The sequence below is a fragment of the Phyllostomus hastatus genome, unplaced genomic scaffold (genome assembly GCF_019186645.2).
Source record: "Phyllostomus hastatus isolate PE091 unplaced genomic scaffold, TTU_PhHast_1.1 phas_scaffold_78, whole genome shotgun sequence".
In the NCBI taxonomy this organism is placed as follows: domain Eukaryota; kingdom Metazoa; phylum Chordata; class Mammalia; order Chiroptera; family Phyllostomidae; genus Phyllostomus; species Phyllostomus hastatus.
Genome location: NW_025334041.1, coordinates 6,517,043 through 6,535,656, shown reverse-complemented (window position 1 = coordinate 6,535,656; position 18,614 = coordinate 6,517,043). Strand labels below are relative to the sequence as shown.

At 41.7% G+C, this 18,614-nt stretch overlaps 1 protein-coding gene across 4 annotated transcripts in view; it reads left to right on the top strand.

The window, feature by feature from the left end:
- The first annotated feature begins 1,913 nt into the window (after positions 1–1,913).
- Positions 1,914–18,614, top strand: part of SEPTIN7 (septin 7) — a 73,518-nt gene continuing 56,817 nt past the window's right edge. The window contains exons 1-2 of one of the 4 annotated variants that reach the window (XM_045827767.1): positions 1,914–2,127; positions 7,190–7,191. In XM_045827767.1, the coding sequence (XP_045683723.1) occupies positions 2,067–2,127; positions 7,190–7,191 (63 nt within the window). In that variant the 5' untranslated portion in view covers positions 1,914–2,066. Of the gene's footprint in view, positions 2,128–2,730; positions 2,848–3,838; positions 3,856–7,186; positions 7,192–18,614 lie in introns of those variants that run through there. The other 3 variants (XM_045827766.1, XM_045827768.1, XM_045827769.1) reach the window with 3 other exon arrangements.

The window sequence follows — 18,614 nt, the reverse complement described above, 5'->3', positions numbered from 1 at the left end:
TCAAGTAACACAAGAAAAAGGCTCCACTGGGTTGAACGCAGAGGTTATTAATGACGTGGTTGAGGCTCTCGGCGAGTGGTAGGGGCAGAACCCAGAAGCATCAAATAACCCAATGAGGGACGTTCTTGGGAAGACACGAGGGACAGAATCCAGAGGACAGGAATAAAACATGGGGATGAAACACAGAGGACACTCGTGGAACTCTGTGCCTCAGGTGGGGCCGTGCTGTCTGACAGGGGTGGGGTGGGGTGGGGTGGGGAGGGGTGGGGTGGGTGCGGGTAGGCTAATGACCACCGGGACAGGGAGTTGTTGGAGCTCCCCTCTGATGGCTTCTACTCTCTGCCAAGCAGAAACAAAAGGCAGCAAATGAAAACTGAGGAAACAGGAGATATCAAGACACAAAACGAGCTGTTTCCTTAGATAAAATGTCCTTTATTTAAAAAAATTTACTCTGGAAGCATTTCAAGTATACAGAATAGTACAGAAAATGATTACAATATAACACTCATGTATCTCCCACCTAGCTTCAAGGTTTTGCCACATTTTCGGCACAAGAGAAAACATTATAGATACATGTGAGCACTATTACACTCCCTCCTCTTCCTCTCTGTAAGTAAGCACCATTCTGAATTTGGTGTCCGTCATTTCCTCATATGATTTTCAGTTTTTAAACTTTTATCTATGGTATACCATAAATGTCTTGCTGCAACTTTTCCCCCTCTCAATATTATGTTAATGACTTCTACATTAACGCTGGTAGCTTTAGCTCATTCATATCCATTTAGCACGCACACTGTGCATGTCAATTTGTCCAACAATGTAACTTATCCATCTCTTCTTCTGCAGTGGATAAACTGTTTCACTAATATAAGCAACGCTGCTGTGCACATAGTTATGCCAGCTCACAGACATGTAATTCCTTAACATGTAGCTTAACAGGATGAGAGTGTTCAGGAAAGGCAGAGAAGCACCCAGGGGTTGCTCTGAGCCAAGTGAAGCTACTTGCGCTAGAAGGCATTTGGAGATGGCTCCAATGACAGAGGGACAGTCACTGCTCCACCACGCCACCTTAGCCCTTGATTACTCTGTCACCCAGGAGTCCCACGTGTGCCCATTCATTCCCTGAACTGGAGTGTGAGCTCCACGAGGACCGACCCGGGCGCAAGAAGGGGAGACGACACAGTGTGACCGTGGAGTGGAAGCTGCAGCAGCCGATCCCCCGGCTGTACCCGGCCACCAAAGTGACAGCGCTAGGCGAATGTCAGGGCAACCAGGGCCTAACCTCACTTTCATACCCGAGTCCAGGAAGCGGAGGAAACGGGGCTGGAGGGGGGGAGCATAGACACTTGCCTCCAAGTGTCTCTTCCCTTCGCTCACAAGGCCGCCAGGTCAGTAGCTGGGAGCCCAGGCGTGGACAAAGCCCCCGCCCTGGGCGCCGCTCCCCAGCCTGGCCTCTTCCAGTGGCGCCTCTCTGCCTTACGCCAACTCCGTAGAGAGGAGCTGAGGCCAACAGGGCGGCATCCACCTCCTCAAAACGTGACGTGAACATGCGCGGGGCGGCACGCACGGCGGCCATCTTTAATTCGGGCAAAACCCCACCCTCGCACCCACCGGCCACTCCTTCTCGCCGTCCCCAGGCTTTTCACTGACCAACGTAACGTGGTTAAAACTTAGAGACCATGTTGAAGAGCCCTGCACAGAGGCCTGCCTACCCGTGACCCCCGAGGGGCCAAATCCCGCCAATGTAAACATGGCGGCTGCGCCCGAACAGCCAGCGAGTGCGAACGCCAGTGAAGTCATGCTCGCCGTGGAGCGGGCCGGCGAGGCGGGGAGGGGGGATCTCGCGAGAGCGCAGCCAGCCTCCGCTCGGCCCGGAAGCCGGCGCTGAGGGGGCGGGCGCGGAGGAGGGAGCGGGAGTCGGGTGAGAGCCCGAGGAGGAGTCCGTCTGCTGTCGGCTGCGTAAGCGGGGCAGCGACGCCGGGCGGCTACGCCGCGGAACTGGCGTAGGCGCCTTTGGAGAATCCGCGGGCTGCGCCGCTCCCGGGCTGGTCGCGGAGGGGGAGGGGATGTCGGTCAGTGCGAGATCCGCTGCTGCTGAGGAGAGGAGCGTCAACAGCAGCACCATGGGTGAGCCTCAGCTCTGGGCCGCCGCGGCTCGGGTCGGCGGCTCCGGCCGCGGGGGGCTCGGCGGCCGCGGGCCGGGGCCGGGGAAACGCCCCGAGGCGAGGCGAGGCGGGGGCGGCCGCCGAAGGAGTGGGGTGGGGGCGACGGGGCCCGGGGCGCGGCGGCGGACCCGGGGGGAGGGGAGGCGGCGGCGGTGACAGTTTGAATTGAACGTGCGGAGAGCGGCGGCGGCGGGGGCATTTCCTGTGCCGCGGCGGGCAGGCCCGGGGAGCCGGGGGGCCGGGAGCCGCGGCCTCCGGCGCCGCGGCGGGAGCAGCCCGAGGGGGTCGTCTCTGCCGGGGCCGCCGGCTCCCGCCGCCCCGCTTCCCCCGCGGTCGGCCGCCTCGCCCGTGGCGAGCTTCCCTCGCGGGCGCGGGCCTGGCGCGGAGGTCGGGGTGGGTGGGCCGGCCCGGGAGGGCGGCGGCGGGGCGGGAGGAAGAAGGATGCGCCGGGCGGCAGCTGCGGCGAAGGCGGCGGCCGCGGCTGCGGCGCTCGGGCACCCGCGCCGCCTGCTCGCTGCGCGCCGCGCCGCTCGGGCTTTCCTTTCCCCGGGCGCGGCCCCGGAGGCCGGTGGAGGGCGGACGAGGCTCGAGGACCGAGGATCGGGAGCCTGGTTTTGGGCTTAATTTTCAAGGAAAAGGGGAAAGAGCGCCAGGGAAGGGCGCCCTCCCGAGGAGTGGAAAGGTGGGGAGGGTCGCTGCTTTAAAAGGGGGCGCCCCCGCTGGAGCTAAGGCCCGGGGATGCTGAAGGGAGTGATTTTTTTTAAAAAAAACATCTCAGCGTTTTCAGTTATTCTGTCAAGAAGCCCTTTCATTTTCTTTCCTCCCCCGCGTATTGGAAAAAGAGCAAGGCCGTTTCATTCACATTTTCCACTGCCGAGTTCCACCTCGTTCTGGGTGTCGGGTAGGAAATACGCCGCGGAGATTGTTCGAACACATTTCCCTGGGCCGGGTCGCCCCGTGCGAGCGCGCCGTTTCAGATCCGGGGGGTTGCGGGGCGTGGGGGGTAATTGGTGGCATCGGGTGCTCGCTTGGCTGCTGAAGTAACAGTCTTGCGAGGTTATTGTTGCAGTTCAGCCTTAAACTTGAAGAGTTCTTGCGGCTCTGCCTGGATGGGAGGGAGAGGGTTCTGTGGAGTGTGCCCTTGAGAGGCTACGTGAGCGGGCGGCGCAGGTTCAGGAGCACCTTATGCCGGTCCTGCGGCTGACGGGGGTGGCCGGCCCCGCACGCCCGCCCCCAGGGCCGCGGGCGAGCCGCGGGGAGACTTGCGGCGTCAGGTGTGCTGGCGGACACGGACGCGGTGACCTGTGCGGGAGCCCCGGGGGCTGGAGGCCGGTGCCTAGCGGGGTCCCCGCAGCTTCAGAGCGCGTCCCCGCCGCCTGGACGGGTCCCTCGCTCCTGCAAATAGCCCGGGAAGGGGGCGCGGCGGCAGGAAGCAGCCGGTCCGCCCGCCCGGCTGCTGGGGGGTGGCGCCAGAGGACGGGGGTTGGGGGAGCCGTGAAGTGCACGCGGACGCCGCGGGGGGGGGGCGGGGGGGGGCCTGCGCGCGGCAACACAGTGTCGGTCCGCGGCGGGACGGCGCGGTGCGGCCGGCGCTCGTCGTGCGGCCCCTGACGGTACCGCGCGCGCGCGCTCTCGGGCTGGCGGACCCAAGTTCGCACCTGGCGGTAGACAGTCGTCTTCTGTCTGTCAGGTAGGTTTCCCTCGGCAGAAGAGGGACGCATTGGTCACTTGGTTGAGAACTTCGGTTTCCGGTTTTGTTTGGGGATAAGGTGTTGAGTACACAACCACAGGAAGGGTCGTGTTGTCGTCCGTAGGTTGTGTTTCAGAAGTTGGTTGTGCGAGTTGCTTGGATTGATGGGCGTCCCCCCGTGGAAACCATCTTCAGTATTGAAGTGCGCGCCAGAACCTCGAGCAGGTTTGAGACGAGGTGGCACTGCTGACAGACCCTAAAGCAGTTGTGGAGGGCTGGCGGCATCACAGACAGAAGCTCTCTCCCCATCCTCCCCCCCCGCCCCCCCGCCCAAAAGAAAAAGCTCGGGCAGGAGGAGGAGGAGGAGGCGTTAGGTCTGTGGTCTCCGAGGCCTCCCGAGTGGGGCGGGCCAGAGGACGGCGGGACCGAGAGAAGGTGGCGGTGGTGGGGCCCTTGGGTCTCGGACTTCCCGTGATTCGGCGGCAGGCGTGCGTCCTCGCGCGAGCCCTGCCCTGCCCTGCCCTGCCCTGCCCTGCCCTGCCCTGCCCTGCCCGGGGTTTCGCCAGTGAGAGGGCTTCTGCCCACTAAATTACCTGCTGAGAGCCGGGTTTCCCGTTTTGAGCTAATAAGCTATCTTCAGTTTTTTACTAGAGGTTGTAAATTTTTATTTTAACATTTATGCATTTTACTAAATTTTAAGACAAAACTTTTGGTGTGTTCTTTTTTAATGTGCTGACTTTGAACTGTAAATGACATAAGGTTGATTGTACAATGAAACCGATGCAGAAAAAATGTGTTTTTGCAGAGAAGAATTCTAAGGTAGCGTGATTGTAGGCTAGGCCTGCCAGATGAGAGCATACTGTTAGATGTAGACTGTTGGCCTCTGCAGTGGAGTTCTGTAGACTGCGAGTGGAGACTCAGTTGGTCTTGAAATCAGTTTTGTGGACTTTTACTGATGCTTTTCAAAAAGTAGGGAAGAAACAGAAAACAATACATTGCACTTCATAAACAATTGGGGGGGTTAAATTTTGTTTTATAAGTATTGCTTGGGATGTAACTTTTTTTATTAAGGATTGTGGTAACAAAGTTTGTAAAAAAAAACACTTGAGGAGGGTGCAGTATGTAGAAGAGGTTGGAGGTCTTGGTGTGAGGAGGAAAGACTTTAAGTGTTATTACTGTAAGTCCATGTGTCTTTGCCTTATTTGGATTCATTTATTCTGTAGTCCAAATAGCAAGTGTGGTTAGAGAGAGACGTGGGGTGGGCTGCTTGAGAGGAGCTCATCTCAAAGCCAGACTGGGGACCAGTGCACTGGGTGATGGAGAGCCATCGAAGGACCCTAGGAAATGGAGAAGCAAGAAGCCCTCCTTAGCCATCTAGTCCATTCTTCTTCCTGGACCTCCTACCACTTAATACATAGTATTTTTTCAGTTTTTTCAAACTAGGGACTCAAAATCACCTAGGCAGCTTGTGTGTGTTTATAATTTAATTAATTTTTGCAAAATGTGGTAGTTACTGGACATACAATGTTATATAATACTAGGTCAGTGTTTTCCAACGCAGAATTAATGAACCTCATGCATATGAGGGTCAATCAGGGCCCCTTATATAAGTGCCCTGTACAGGTGTACCATTTTTAGTCTTGTAATACCGTATTTTTACTGTAACTTTTTGATGTTTGGATGCACAATTACTTAACCATTGTGTTACAGCTGCCTACAGCATTCAGTACAGTAACATGCTGTACAGGCTTAGCCTAGGGGCAATAGGCTGACGTGTGCAGTAGGCTGTGTACTTAGGTTTGTGTTTGTGCACTCTGATGTTCACACAATGACAGAAGTGCTTAACCTCATTTCTCAGAACACATCCCCATTTTAAGTGGCACATAACTATATGGATAAGCTGCGATTTGTTTAACATGTCCCAGTGTTTCGTTTAACACGTCCAATATTTTGCTACATAAACTGTGACATAATGAGTAATGGGACATTGATCTTTTCTCATGTGTTAGTACCTCAGAGCTTCTGAACTCTTTGACACAAGACACTATCAATTAAAGCCATAGCACTGATAGCGGTTACTGGCTTAGGATTTCAACACTGAAGTTCATTCACTTAACAAGTATGTGTCTTACTAGGGAAAGTGAGTTAAATGCTGTGCCAGTAGAAATAGAAAGCATGGTGATTAAGAGCTTGGATTTTAGAGTCAAGCCTGGGTTCATGTCCAAAAAGCTTTACTGAACCTTGGGCAAATAAGACTTTTTGTTTCTTTGTAAAGCAGGACTCTAATGTTATTGAAAAATTAAATGAAAATTAAATGAGATAATACATGGCAAGTTCTTAAAGTCAAGGACTGTGTTTTGTTCACTTTTATATTGCCCACCTGGCATTTACTTGGTAAATTATTTGTGATATGATTTAGAGGTAGGTATACGGTGGGAAGAGTAGAGAGAAGGACACGTTTTCCAAACTGGAAAAGATGAATCTCTAAAGGTGGGGGCAAGTGATTTGGCAGAGGAAGGATAACTGACTCTAAGCTGAGAAATCATGGTGGTGAAAGTTAAAAGGCTACAGAGGGAAGCAGAGATACTGTGTGCTATGCCGAGGATAAAAAAAAATCTTTATTGAAGGGTTTTAAAAGAAGAGTGGTAACTATGAGCATCATGATAATTCCTGTAGGGAAAGAGAGCACCAAGGTGGGGGCAGTGAATTAAGGAAGGTTAAGGTAGCAGTTTGAGGACTGAAAGATAAGGACATTAACAAGGGCCGTGGCAAAGGACATGAAGTACAGGGGGTGGTTGTGAGGTGTGTGGTATGTGAGGAGATGTAAATGGTGGGTAATGAGTCCAGAAATATCTGAGCTTTCTGGAGTGTATGGGTGAAGGGGAAGTACGGTACCGTTCCTTGAAATAGGTAATTTAAAACAGGAAACTGAGACGCTTGGGGGACTTTCTAAGTGGTCATGTGTCTCAATAATAGAGATCGGGGATGGAAATTAAACATTTTAAGATTATTATAAACTTACTCATTTGTGCTTTGAATTTTTATGTTTAGTATTTGAATATGCCTTATTAGACAAAAGCTATACTGTAGTTTGGTCATTTAATTTGTTGGTACTGTTTTGTTCTAAATTTAATTTTAGTTTTTAAGATTTGGTTGATATTTGCTTTGGTGTGGAGAGTTGAAAGAAATCGGAAATAAGTGATTTATGTGAAACTTCTGCACCCTTCAAAGTAAGACAGTGACGTCACTGGTTTCTTGAGGAATATTAAAATAGTAGTAGTATTTAAATAAGCTTCTTATTTAAACTTTCTGCTGGTACATTTCACATCAGTAGCTGTTTGAAACCAAGGATGATGCTAGTGTTTCTTTACATAATGACATTTTGTATCTTTAAGTATTCAGATTTGTATCCTTATGTCCATTGGATTGTAATCAGAGTTCTTTCTTTCTGAGGAAGATTTTGCTATAGATTGGCAGTCAGTTTTAGAGAATATTATAAATATTTTCTGTGATATTATTGTTTGTTAAATGGGGGCAAAACATTCATACTAATTTTATCCCAGTGATTTTTATTTATACTGTTATTAAAATAACCAGGGTACTGCTTCACTTGTTACATGTAACATTCAGGGATGTGAGGTGATCTAAACAAAACTTTTTCAGTAACTAATACATCGAATATCTTTAAGCATCAACATTTTAAACTATTTTTAATTTTGAAAAGTTTCATAGGTATACTTAGTTCCTTTTATGATTAATTTAAACAAATTAATGGGGGGAATCCATTAAGTTATTTCAATCACTAAATGTTAATTTGTGTTCTTTTTAAACTACATATATGTTTTTTCATGCTTGTAATTAGTGGTTTATTAGTGGTTAGTGGTTCTTAATCGTGGTCAGGCATTGGAAACACTTCCAGTGATTGACACTTGGAGGTTCATCAATTCACTAGATGTGAAGTGGGGGTTCAAAAGTGCGTATTTTCAGTGTTTTAGTTTATTTTGATGAACCATTAGAGTTGATAATTTCTGGCATGAATTATCTATCGAGAGGTAATATATGTAAAAGTACTTTGTAAATTCTTAAATTTGATACAGAACCAAGATGATACTCACTTTAATACAGTTTTTGGTGTAATAACCTGTATCACAGGTGGCAAGCACAAGGCCCATGGGCTGAATCTGCCCTCCACCTAGTTTTGTCCAGCCTGGCACCTTGTTGTCCCTAGTTAAGGAGTAGTTACATTTATACAATCCTAAAAATACAGTCAGCCCTTTGACGGCAACTGTGAGGCTGATGTGGATTCCTGTGAAAATGAGTTTGACGCCCTTGACCTATCTGAATTAAATATGGATTAAACATGTATTAAATACGTATATGGTATTCAGTGTTGGTATCCTAATTTGCCCAGCCATTTTATGTTGTAATTTCAGTATTTTAGAATTATTTTAAAGAGAACCTTTAAGCAAACCTCTTCTGTCTTAGTTATTTTCCTGGGATATTTGTTAGTTTAGTACATTAACTTGTTTTAATTTATGTTTCTTATATTACTGGAGAGAGATTTTTTATGTATAAACTGATTAGCTTCTTTATTTTTGGAAGAATATACTGAACTTGTTACAATCATGATTAGGAATATTTGGTTTTGTGCTGTGACTTATATAATACAGGACTGTTAAATAATGCAGCATGATGGTTATTTTTGCTTTTTAACATTGCTTTTCACCTTTTTTGCTCTATGCATGTATTTACTTTCTTCTGTCTATGAAGTTTGTACCTATCCAGTTTGCCGTTCCAAATCCTTGTGATTTAGTTGCTCAACTTTTATTTCCTGATTCATTTCTGGATGGAAGTTCTACTACCTACTAAGCATTTAGATTTCCATTTATGTTTTCCAGCTATATTCTATATAGTTGAAATGCCAAGTGAAAACAAAATAAGGAGAAGTGTTTCATGTTTTGTGGGCATATAAAATAAGGTACAAATAGAAAAGAACCTTAAAATACAAAATATGTAGTCATTGTATAATTTGTAAAGATCATATATGCTCAGAGGACAACTTGTAGTCTTAGTTTTCTTTTTGCCAAGAAGGGTGAATCTAGTAGTTAACATATCCCTAGCTCAAGTTTGGAAACAAGACAACTTGGCAGAAAGGATGAAATTAGTAATCCTAGATAGAACTATAGTCAGTTCTGTCTTGGGTTTTATATTAGAATATAAAAGTTGGTCTAACACAGAACAACGAGGAGTTACATTATGAGATGATTCATTCAGCTGAGAGCCAACAAGATAACTAGAATAACTTAGCTGGCCAGGGGACTCACCAGAAGTTAAGTTTGATCATGGTGCTGTCCTGTTAAAAAGATACTTACATGGATGTGGTTCTTTTCTTCTCTTTTTTGAAATTTTGGGGTAATTTTAGACTTGCTGAAAAGTTGCAGCCCCTATCTTTATGAAAATTAAGTATTTGGTCAACATGGAGGAAATGCAGAAGTAATACCACAGACTTGCAAATACATCATATTATATGAGATAAATGTACTATCAAGATTAGTACTGGCCCTGGAGTAAGGGAATAGGGGAGGAATTTTGTGCTTGGTGGAAACTTTTATTTGAATCTGTTAGACATTTTGAGGTAGGGCTGAGAGATTCCATTAATTTTTTTTTAATTGATGGGTGAGTGTTCTAAGTATAGTTCATCATTCACTAGTGGATTCCATTTAACAAATAGAATCTAACCAACATGAATAAAGGACTGGCTTTCCTGTTGAGTAGTTTCCTCATTGGTCTTACTGCTTCCATTCTCCCCATTTCATTTAATAAGTCTTCGTAAGATTATTGTACCCCAAATACTACTTTCATAATTGGCCTATTATAGAACCTTAAATATCTTTCTATTAATAGTCTAGGCTTCTGAGGTTCTTGTTAACAATACTGTTTCCTGGGCCCTACCAGTAAGATTCTACTTCTCTGTTTCTAGGCTGAGGCCCAGGTATCTGTTTTTATAAAGCTCCCCAGATGCTTCTGATGACAGCCAGGATTGGGAATCACTTACCTGCAGTGTAAGAGCCCGGAGGCCTTAATAATTGCACATTGTACTTACTGTATGTGAAGTGGCAAATATTTCATATATACCTTACAATAACCTCATAAAGACATCATTTCAATCTAAGGCTCAGAAAGGTAATGTAACTTACCCACTGGAGGACAGCTATAAGAGCAGATACTGGAATGCATATTTCTAGCTGTACTCATATTGCTCTGTGATTCTGTGTTCCTTCACTAAACACTGAGGCAGTCATTTCAGGTCCTCCTTGATTTGGCTTTTTCTGTCTATTCAGATCGAGTCATGTTTGTATTCTTGCCTCTGCTTACGCTATTCTCTCCCTTGAAGTCCCGTCATCTGTTAAGGAAGGCCCAGGTCAAAACTACTCATTTTGGAAAACTTTCCCAAATTATCTGAGTCTTAGATGATCTTTCCCTTATTTTGAACTTCTTTAAGACTACTGTTTTAGTAGGTAGGCACTGTCAATTTTTTATGTATTAGTCGTTGTTTAATATTACATACAAATATTGTTTGGGTAGGATGCAATGACTGGTATGCTCTTTTGAGGCCCCCTCTGATTTCTGGCTTTATTGTATGTAGTACAGATGTTGAGTAGGATGTTGTTTCTATAATGAAATATAAGTTGGAGACTTTGGTTATGTATATGAGTAAAATTAGAATTTATAGTTTTGAGGTATCAAATTATTTTGATTACTTTAGTAGCTCAACAGGGCAGGCTTCTCAAGTCTTTGCTTGTAGAATAAGTTTATAAAAATACATAAACATTTGCCATAATTTTAACAATAACCTAATTTGGTTTGCAATAGGTTTTTAAGATTACTTTCTTAGGAACTGTATTAGTCTGCTTGGGCTTCCGTAATGGAGTACTGAAGATTGGGTTGCTTAAACAACAGACATTTATTTTCTCATAGTTCTGAGGGCTGGAAGTCCAAGATGAAGGTGCCAACAGGTTTGGTTTTGGGTGAGGTTTCTTCCTGACGTGCATACGGCCACCTTCTTAGTGTGTTCTCACATGACCTTTACTCTGCACAAGTGGAAAGGAAGGGAGAGATATGTCTAGTGTCTTTTTCTCTTCTTTTAAGAGTATCAGTCCCATGGGATTGGAGCCTTTCTTCTTTAAAGTCCACTTTGAAAATATAAAATTTCTTACTAATTTTTATATTGATTGCATGCTGAAATGTTTTGGGCATAGCAAGTTAAATACATTATTACAGTTGATTTTACTGTTTCTTTTTTCTTTTGTAAAATATGACTACTAGAAAATTTTAAATTAGTGTGACTTGTATTATATTTCTAATGGAGAGAGCTTGTCTGGCATAAGTTGAAAACTCACTGCTTTCTAAGGAAGTACATTTCATCTTTGAGTAGCTGTCACTGTTAATTTTTTCTTCCTATTTTTGTATGTACTTGAAATTTAATATTTGTATTCAGAAGTTCTAATTTACTCCTTGAGACCAAAAAGATAAATCTAATTTTTTTAATATTATTATTTAATAGTTTGAAAACAGCCCTCTCTGAGTCATTTGTAGAGACTTTTAGCATTTCCATTTCCTTTAAAGTTTAACATTTGTATTGCAGGGGGTTATGTCCTTCTAACCATCATTGTTACTCACCTCTGAACTTTATTTGGTAGTATCCCTGCTGACACCCCAACACTGAGGATCTTGTGATTTTACAATTGCAGATTAGCATACACCCATCTTGTCTCATTCTGCTTGCTATATAAGTTTGTTAATGAGACCCAAAGTTAAATTACCTTTTTAGGGTAGCTATTGATTTATGGAGCGCAGTGTTAGCTAAGAGGCCTCTGCTTTTTCCTCTTATGCTGCTCTTGTTTTATCTTCTTCACTTTTGTGGGTGGTGGTAATTGGAGGAGATTGTTGATTGGCTGAAAAAAAGTCCTACCACCTTATTTTTTAGTCTTGTTTTATAGTTCTGATTTTACCTGAAACCTCGTCTATCAGACTGTGGTTTGGGGGTGGGGAAAAAGGACATGGTTTTAGATCCACATATTTCCATGTTAAATTTCATTGGGTTCTGAGTGTGTCATATAATGTTTTTGTCACCTTTCTCAGCTTTTATCATCTGCCAGTGGGACAAGCATATCTTTCATGTTTTTATCAAAGTGTTGAATGATGTTTTCTGGGTTTAATTAAGGATGGATCCTTATAGTGTATAATTCTGTTGAATTTGACATACAACTAACCAGCTATTAGTCCATCTTATTTTATAGTTTTACAGCCTTTATTTTTCTCCCTTGATTGTATTTCCATTCACATCATGATTGAAGTCTTGTCAGAGTTACCTTCTATAATTTTTTCCTTTGCAATCTAATGAACTTGTCAGAAATGGAAAATAAAGAACATCTGATTTATCTATTTAAAAAACATACTGATTTGTGGTGAACATGACTTCATTTTCTATATGATTTTTTAAAATGGAAATGCTTCAGGTTTCTCAATAATAACTTGGAAAACAGAAGATATTATAAAACTGAATTACCTCCAAATCCAGTTAGCAAAATACAACCAATGTTAAAATTTGAATATTTTCTTTCCTGCTTTTTTTGGTAAACTTTTTAAAAAACAGTAATTGGTTGTGGCACATCATTTCATTTTTCTTTGGTACTTAAGCTAAGTCATAGGTAGGTATGTGTTTAACTTTTTCAAAGATTGCCAAACTATTTTCCTTCATAGTTGTAACAGTTTACTTCTCCATCAACTGTGTATGAGAACTCTAAATTGCTTCACATACTCACTAGCTCTTGAGGTCCTCACTCAATTTTAGCTATTCTAGTAGAATTGTAGAGATACCTCTTTGCGATTTCAATTTGCATTTTCCTGATGACTAATGCTGTTGAGGATTTTAACCATGGGCTTATTCACCATCTGTGTCTTTGGTGGTTAGTTGAAGTGTTTGGTCCGTTTTTAAGTTGGGTTGTTTGCCTTATTGAGTTGTACGTTTTAGATATTAGTCCTTTGATGAACTGTTCAAATAACTTATTTCTCATCATATTGTACTTTTATCCACTGTGAATAATTCTTGCCTACCATAGTTATTGTGCTGTTTGCTTTAATAGTGATTTTCTATTATGCTACATTTTAAAAATTGGATTCTTTTGTAAAGAAGAACCATTCTTATATATTCTTCATTCAGTTATTTGTTAATATTGATATAGGCACATGAATATTAATTTTGTCAAATTGCCCTAGTTTTGACCATTGAGAGCTATTTCAAGTTGGCTCCTATTCATCCTTTCGCTTTGCCCCATCACTTTTTTGGTGCAATTCCTTACTGTCTGGTTCATCTTACATTATTCTTTCCTAAGCCCTGGAGTCAGTTATTTCTCCAAGGATAGTATTTAGAATGCAGGGTCTGAGCACTAAAATTGGTCATTGCTCTTGTGGTATCATTGCTTGTAGGTGTCTTTAGCAGATCTAGGAAATTGTGTAATTACATACATTCACACATCCATATTAATTTCTATATGTATCTACAGACACACCAGCTTGAAAGAAAAGGTTTAGAAAAAGTAATAAAAACAGAGAGTGGCTACAACACAGACTTGAAGACAAAGATCATTACCACAGAAAAAGAATGCTTTTTATATATGTATAAATACTATATACATATATATTGATGTGAAAACCGTGAATTCTTATTGATACACCAATTCCAGTCCACTATCACAAGGTTCATTCTAGTCTTCTCTTTTCCTTATTTGTTACTCCTTTCTTTGGCAGGGAAAAACCTGGCTCTTATCCACAATTTATTTACATGTTTGTTCAATTCTGGTATATACATAAATGTAGTTTCAGAATTGCTGTTAAAAATATATTTACTTACCAGGGTATAGTATTTGTATATACTTTTTGTCTTTAGTCTTATAAAGTCAAAATACAGTTTTGTTATGTTCTTTCCTTCCCCACTCTGTTAAATATGGTTATGATACTGATTTGAAATACAGGTAACTTAATTTGTTACTTCTCTTCTAGTTTATTTTGTGTTGTTCTCACATCCTGGCTGATACTGGGTATTTTTTTAATTGGAATATGTGAAACATTACTATGGTGTTAATAGTCAGTTCTATAAAACAGTGTGTCCAGAAGCCTCCCTCACACCTTACATCTCTTTTTACGCTATTTTGATTTCCCCTTTCTACCACAGTTCCACCTATTCTTATGGGTAATCAATCTCATGAGTGTCTGGTTAAGTTTTTGGTTTCTTATATTTTTGCATAAATGAGAAGATACATGGAACAAAGGAGATAGAAGAATTATATGTGAAAGGTAGTGTGCAAATCCTCTGTTTCCTTGTTTATCTTCTGTCTAGTTGTTTTATCCATTTTTTAAAAATGAGGTATTGAAATCCAGTTACCATTGAATTATCTTATTTCTCCCTTCCATTTTGTTAGTCTTTGTATTTTTGGGTTCTGTTGTTAGGGGGATATTTGTTTGTAATTGTTATGCTTTCTTGATGAATAGATATTTTAATCATCATAAAGCATTCTTTTTCTGTGGTAATGACCTTTGTCTTCAAGTCTGGATTATAGCCACTCTCTGTTTTTATTACTTTTTCTAAACCTTTTCTTTCAAGCTGGGGTGTCTGTGATTCTAAAAAGTGTTTCTTATGGGCACCATAGAGTTGAATCATGGGGGTTTTTTTGTTTTTTTTGTTTGTTTGTTTGTTTTTAATTTATTCAGCCAGTCTTTGCCTGTTGATTGGAATGTTTAATCCTTTCACATTTAATCTAAGTACACTAAAAGATAAGATTTACATCTGTCAAGTTGTGAAGTTTCAGTTACTGTACTTTTCAACTTGGGAATTTTTATTTGTTTTTTTTTAATAATTTGTCTCTTCATTGATATTCATTGGCAGACATTGCTTTCCTTTAGTTTTTCAGACATGCTTTCCTTTAGTTTTTTTTTTTAACATATTTAAAAGAGCAGATTCAAAGTCTTTGTCTAATATCTGGGTTTTCTTGGGCATAGTTTTTATTGATTACTTTTTCTGCTGTACATGGACCATACATTCTTGTGGCTTGTTTTTGTTTGTTTGTTTGTTTTGCATTTCTCATATTTTTTGCTAGAAAACTGAACTTTTAAATAATACAGTGTGGCGACTCTGGTCAGATTCTCCCTCTTACCCATATACCCCAGGGTTTATTGTTGCTATTTGTTGTTTGCTTAGTGACTTTTTGGGAACTAATTCTGTAAAATCTGTTTTCTTTGCTATGTGTTGTCATTGAAATCTTTGGTTATTTTAGTGGTTTGGTTATCTCATGGGATCTTTCAGGGGTTTTTGGGAACGGGGCTTTGAAGGAGCCTGTTCTGCCTCTTCTATTTGCAGATAAGCTGCTGATTTCTGTCATTTTTGCCTGTTGGTTTTAAAGGCTGCTGTGGAGCTGGGGAGGGGAGGGGAGGATGGGCAAGTTAAAATGCAAGAAGAGCTGCTGTTTTTTGTTTGTTTGTTTGTTTGTTTTGCCGGGATTCAGTCCTTTCTATTGAATAAGCACTCTTCGAATCTGCTGCAAGCCTTTTAATTTCCAGGGTTTTGAAGAAGTTGATTGTGATAATTTTGTCAGTTTTCTCATTTCTTTTATAATGGAGAGAATTTTCTGAGATCTTTACTTGCCAGTTTCTTTAATGCCATTCCAGTTTGTGTTCTTTTCATTGTTTTCCAGTGTATACACAAGAAAATGTTTAAAGGTATGTAATATTGTGCCCACTAATAATACAGGTCTCCTCTGCTATCCGAAAATAGTATTCCTTTGAAGCCTTTTATAAACCGAAATGTGTAAAGCAAAGAAGTTGGAAAAATTCTGAGTGTTTCCAGACCCCAAAAATAACCTAACAAATCATACTAAATATGCTTAATTACGTCCAGTTTTACGTTAAGTGTAATACCCTTAGTGCTCTCTTTGTTTTTTCTGATACCTCAGGACACATCTTGATAACAGATGCACAAAATAAATTGAGGTAAAATATATCTGCTAACAGACACAGTTCAAAGCTATAGCAGCTTGATATTGAGATGGTGAGTGAGTAGTTCCCTGGGGAAGGAGCTTCTAAGTGCCACTCTCGAGGCTCTGGGTGTGCACCTCCTGTAGAAAGGTTTGCTGTAAATCAAACACTTAATGCTACTCCCCCCACACTTCCTTTTCCCCCCAAAGTAAAAACCCTTTGGATTTCTTTGGTTAGTGAAAACAGGTACTAATGTAGGTCTTTCATAAAAGTGAATTGGCATAATGTGAACTTTTGAAAAATGGGGGATACCTGTAATAATTTTTCCATTCAATGTATAGGTATTTTTCCTATCCTTCTAAAACTTTTCTTTTAATGGCTAGGTGGTATTTTAATATATGGGACTACCATCATATATTATTTTGTTCACTTGTCTTTAAAACTTGGTTTTTACAGTTCTTCACTGTTGTTGAATGTTCTTTTATTTAAATATTACATCCTCTCAAAATTATAAATTTGTGGAAGTGGAATTTGTTGAATCTGAGAGCATGAAAATGTAAACTTTTGGTCTGCATGCTCTTTAGGGAAGTGTTTTAAATTGTATATCACCAGTCGTGTAGCAGAGTCCCTATTTCCCCCCATCCTCACCCAGTACGGGGTACTACTTACTGTTCATTTCAGTTTGCACTCTGCAGTAGATCTTTTGGCAATGATGAAAATGTTCTGTATCTATGAAAAGTATATGTAATATGATGGCCACTAACCCCATCTGGGGTTTTTTGTGGTTGAAATGTAAACATTTCTAAATGAGGTATGCTATACTTCAAAGATTATTAGAAAAGAAAAGAATACAGACTAATGAATCATACAAAATGAAGCCTAGTAATTTTTTATATTGATTGCATGTTGAAATGATAATGTATATGCATTGGGTTAAATAATATATATTAATAAAGTTAATTCCAGCTTTTAACTCTTCCTTAATATGCCTACTAGAATATTACAGTTACTATATCATTTACCTTATATTTCTATCAGTCAGCACTAGTTTAGACCATAGACCATTCTCCTTAAAAAGTTCTGCTTATTTTAAGCCTATGCTCTTTAACAGCTTCTTAAGTTTGTCAGTTACCACATCTTTGTTTTCTCCTTATTCATTAAAGATGGCACTGAGCCCTGGCTGGTGTGGCTCAGTGGATTGAGTGCTGGCCTGTGAACCCAGGTTGCCGGTTCGATTCTCAGTGAGGGCACATGCCCAGGTTGCGGGCCAGGTCCCTGGTTGGGGGGGAGGGGGTGAGGGGCAGCCAAACTGATGTTTCTCACATCCATGTTTCTCTCCCTGTCTTTCTCCCTCCCTTCCCCTCTCTCTGAAAATAAATAAATAAAATATGTTAAAAAAAAAAAAAGATGGCATTGAACACTCCATTTTCCTTTTTCCTCCCCAAGCAAGTTCTATCTTCATCCTGGGGCCTTTTTAGCACCCATGTGTAAAAAACTCCTTCGATAATTTAGTCATATCTTTTTTATTGTTCTTGAGCATCGATTTAATGGCTCAATTTTGTCACTATCTGGAACTTTGGTTCCACTTTTAAAATCGTAATTTTATGGGCCATTCTAACCACAGTGTTGTCACACTCTTCTAGCTGTCTTGCTTCCTTACTTACTACCTTTCATCCTTGACCCTCTTTGTTTTTGTTCACTAAAATATTTCAACTATACTTGTCAGCTCCCTTGATCTCTTGTACTTCTGTTTACTCTTTCTGCAAAATAACAGTTTCAAATGCATTCTATGACCTGTTGGCTTATACTTGAGTTACTAATTGCTTCTGGAGAAAGGTACCATATATACATTCACACAGATTTGTGGTCTTGGTCTTAGCTATTGGACAGAATTTCTTGACTACTTGCTCTGTATTCCTAGCCTTTCTCCCTGTTCTTGTGGTTGCTGATTTAAATCTTTACCTCTTAAAATTCCCTGGTCTCCCTTCCCCATTCAGGATTAGCAATTGATTTTATCTCTGGTGTTTACAAAAAACAGTCCTTCAGTTGAGAACATTATATTCTAAATGTACCTTCCTTTCTTCAGCCACTTATCTACTTGATCTTTTTCATTAACACTTTTTTTTTAATACCTGATGATATGCTTGTTGATTTTAGAGAGAGAGGAAGGGAGAGACACAGAGAGAGAAACATATATGTGAGAAACATTGGTTGCCTCCTGGATGTATCCCAGCCAGGAATAGAACTAGTAACCTAGATATGTGCCCTGACTGGGAATCCAACCTGCAACCTTTTGGATGGGACTATGTTCATCTAAGCCACACTACTAGGGCTTTGTTAGCATTTAAACAAATGCAACTTCTTTTTTTTTTTAATTCTTAAAACCCTCCCTTGATCCTGTGTTATCCTCTAGTGAACTTGCTATTCTCTTCACAGATAAGCATTCAGAAAGAATTGTTTACACTAACTACCTACAATCATTGACTGCTTATTTACTCCAACCTGCCTTTTTCTTCTGTCTTTCCACTGCTCTGACAATGGTCCCTGATAATGTGTAGGTTCTTCTCTATCTTTCTACTGACCAGTCCAGAGCATTTGGTACAGTTGATCACTTCTTGAAGAAAGATGCCACTGCAGTTTACCTCCTTGAACTTCTTTTATGAACTACTTCATTCTTCTTCTTCTCTCACTTCTAGGTTTGTGTAGGTGATGGTGGGATTTTGGTATTG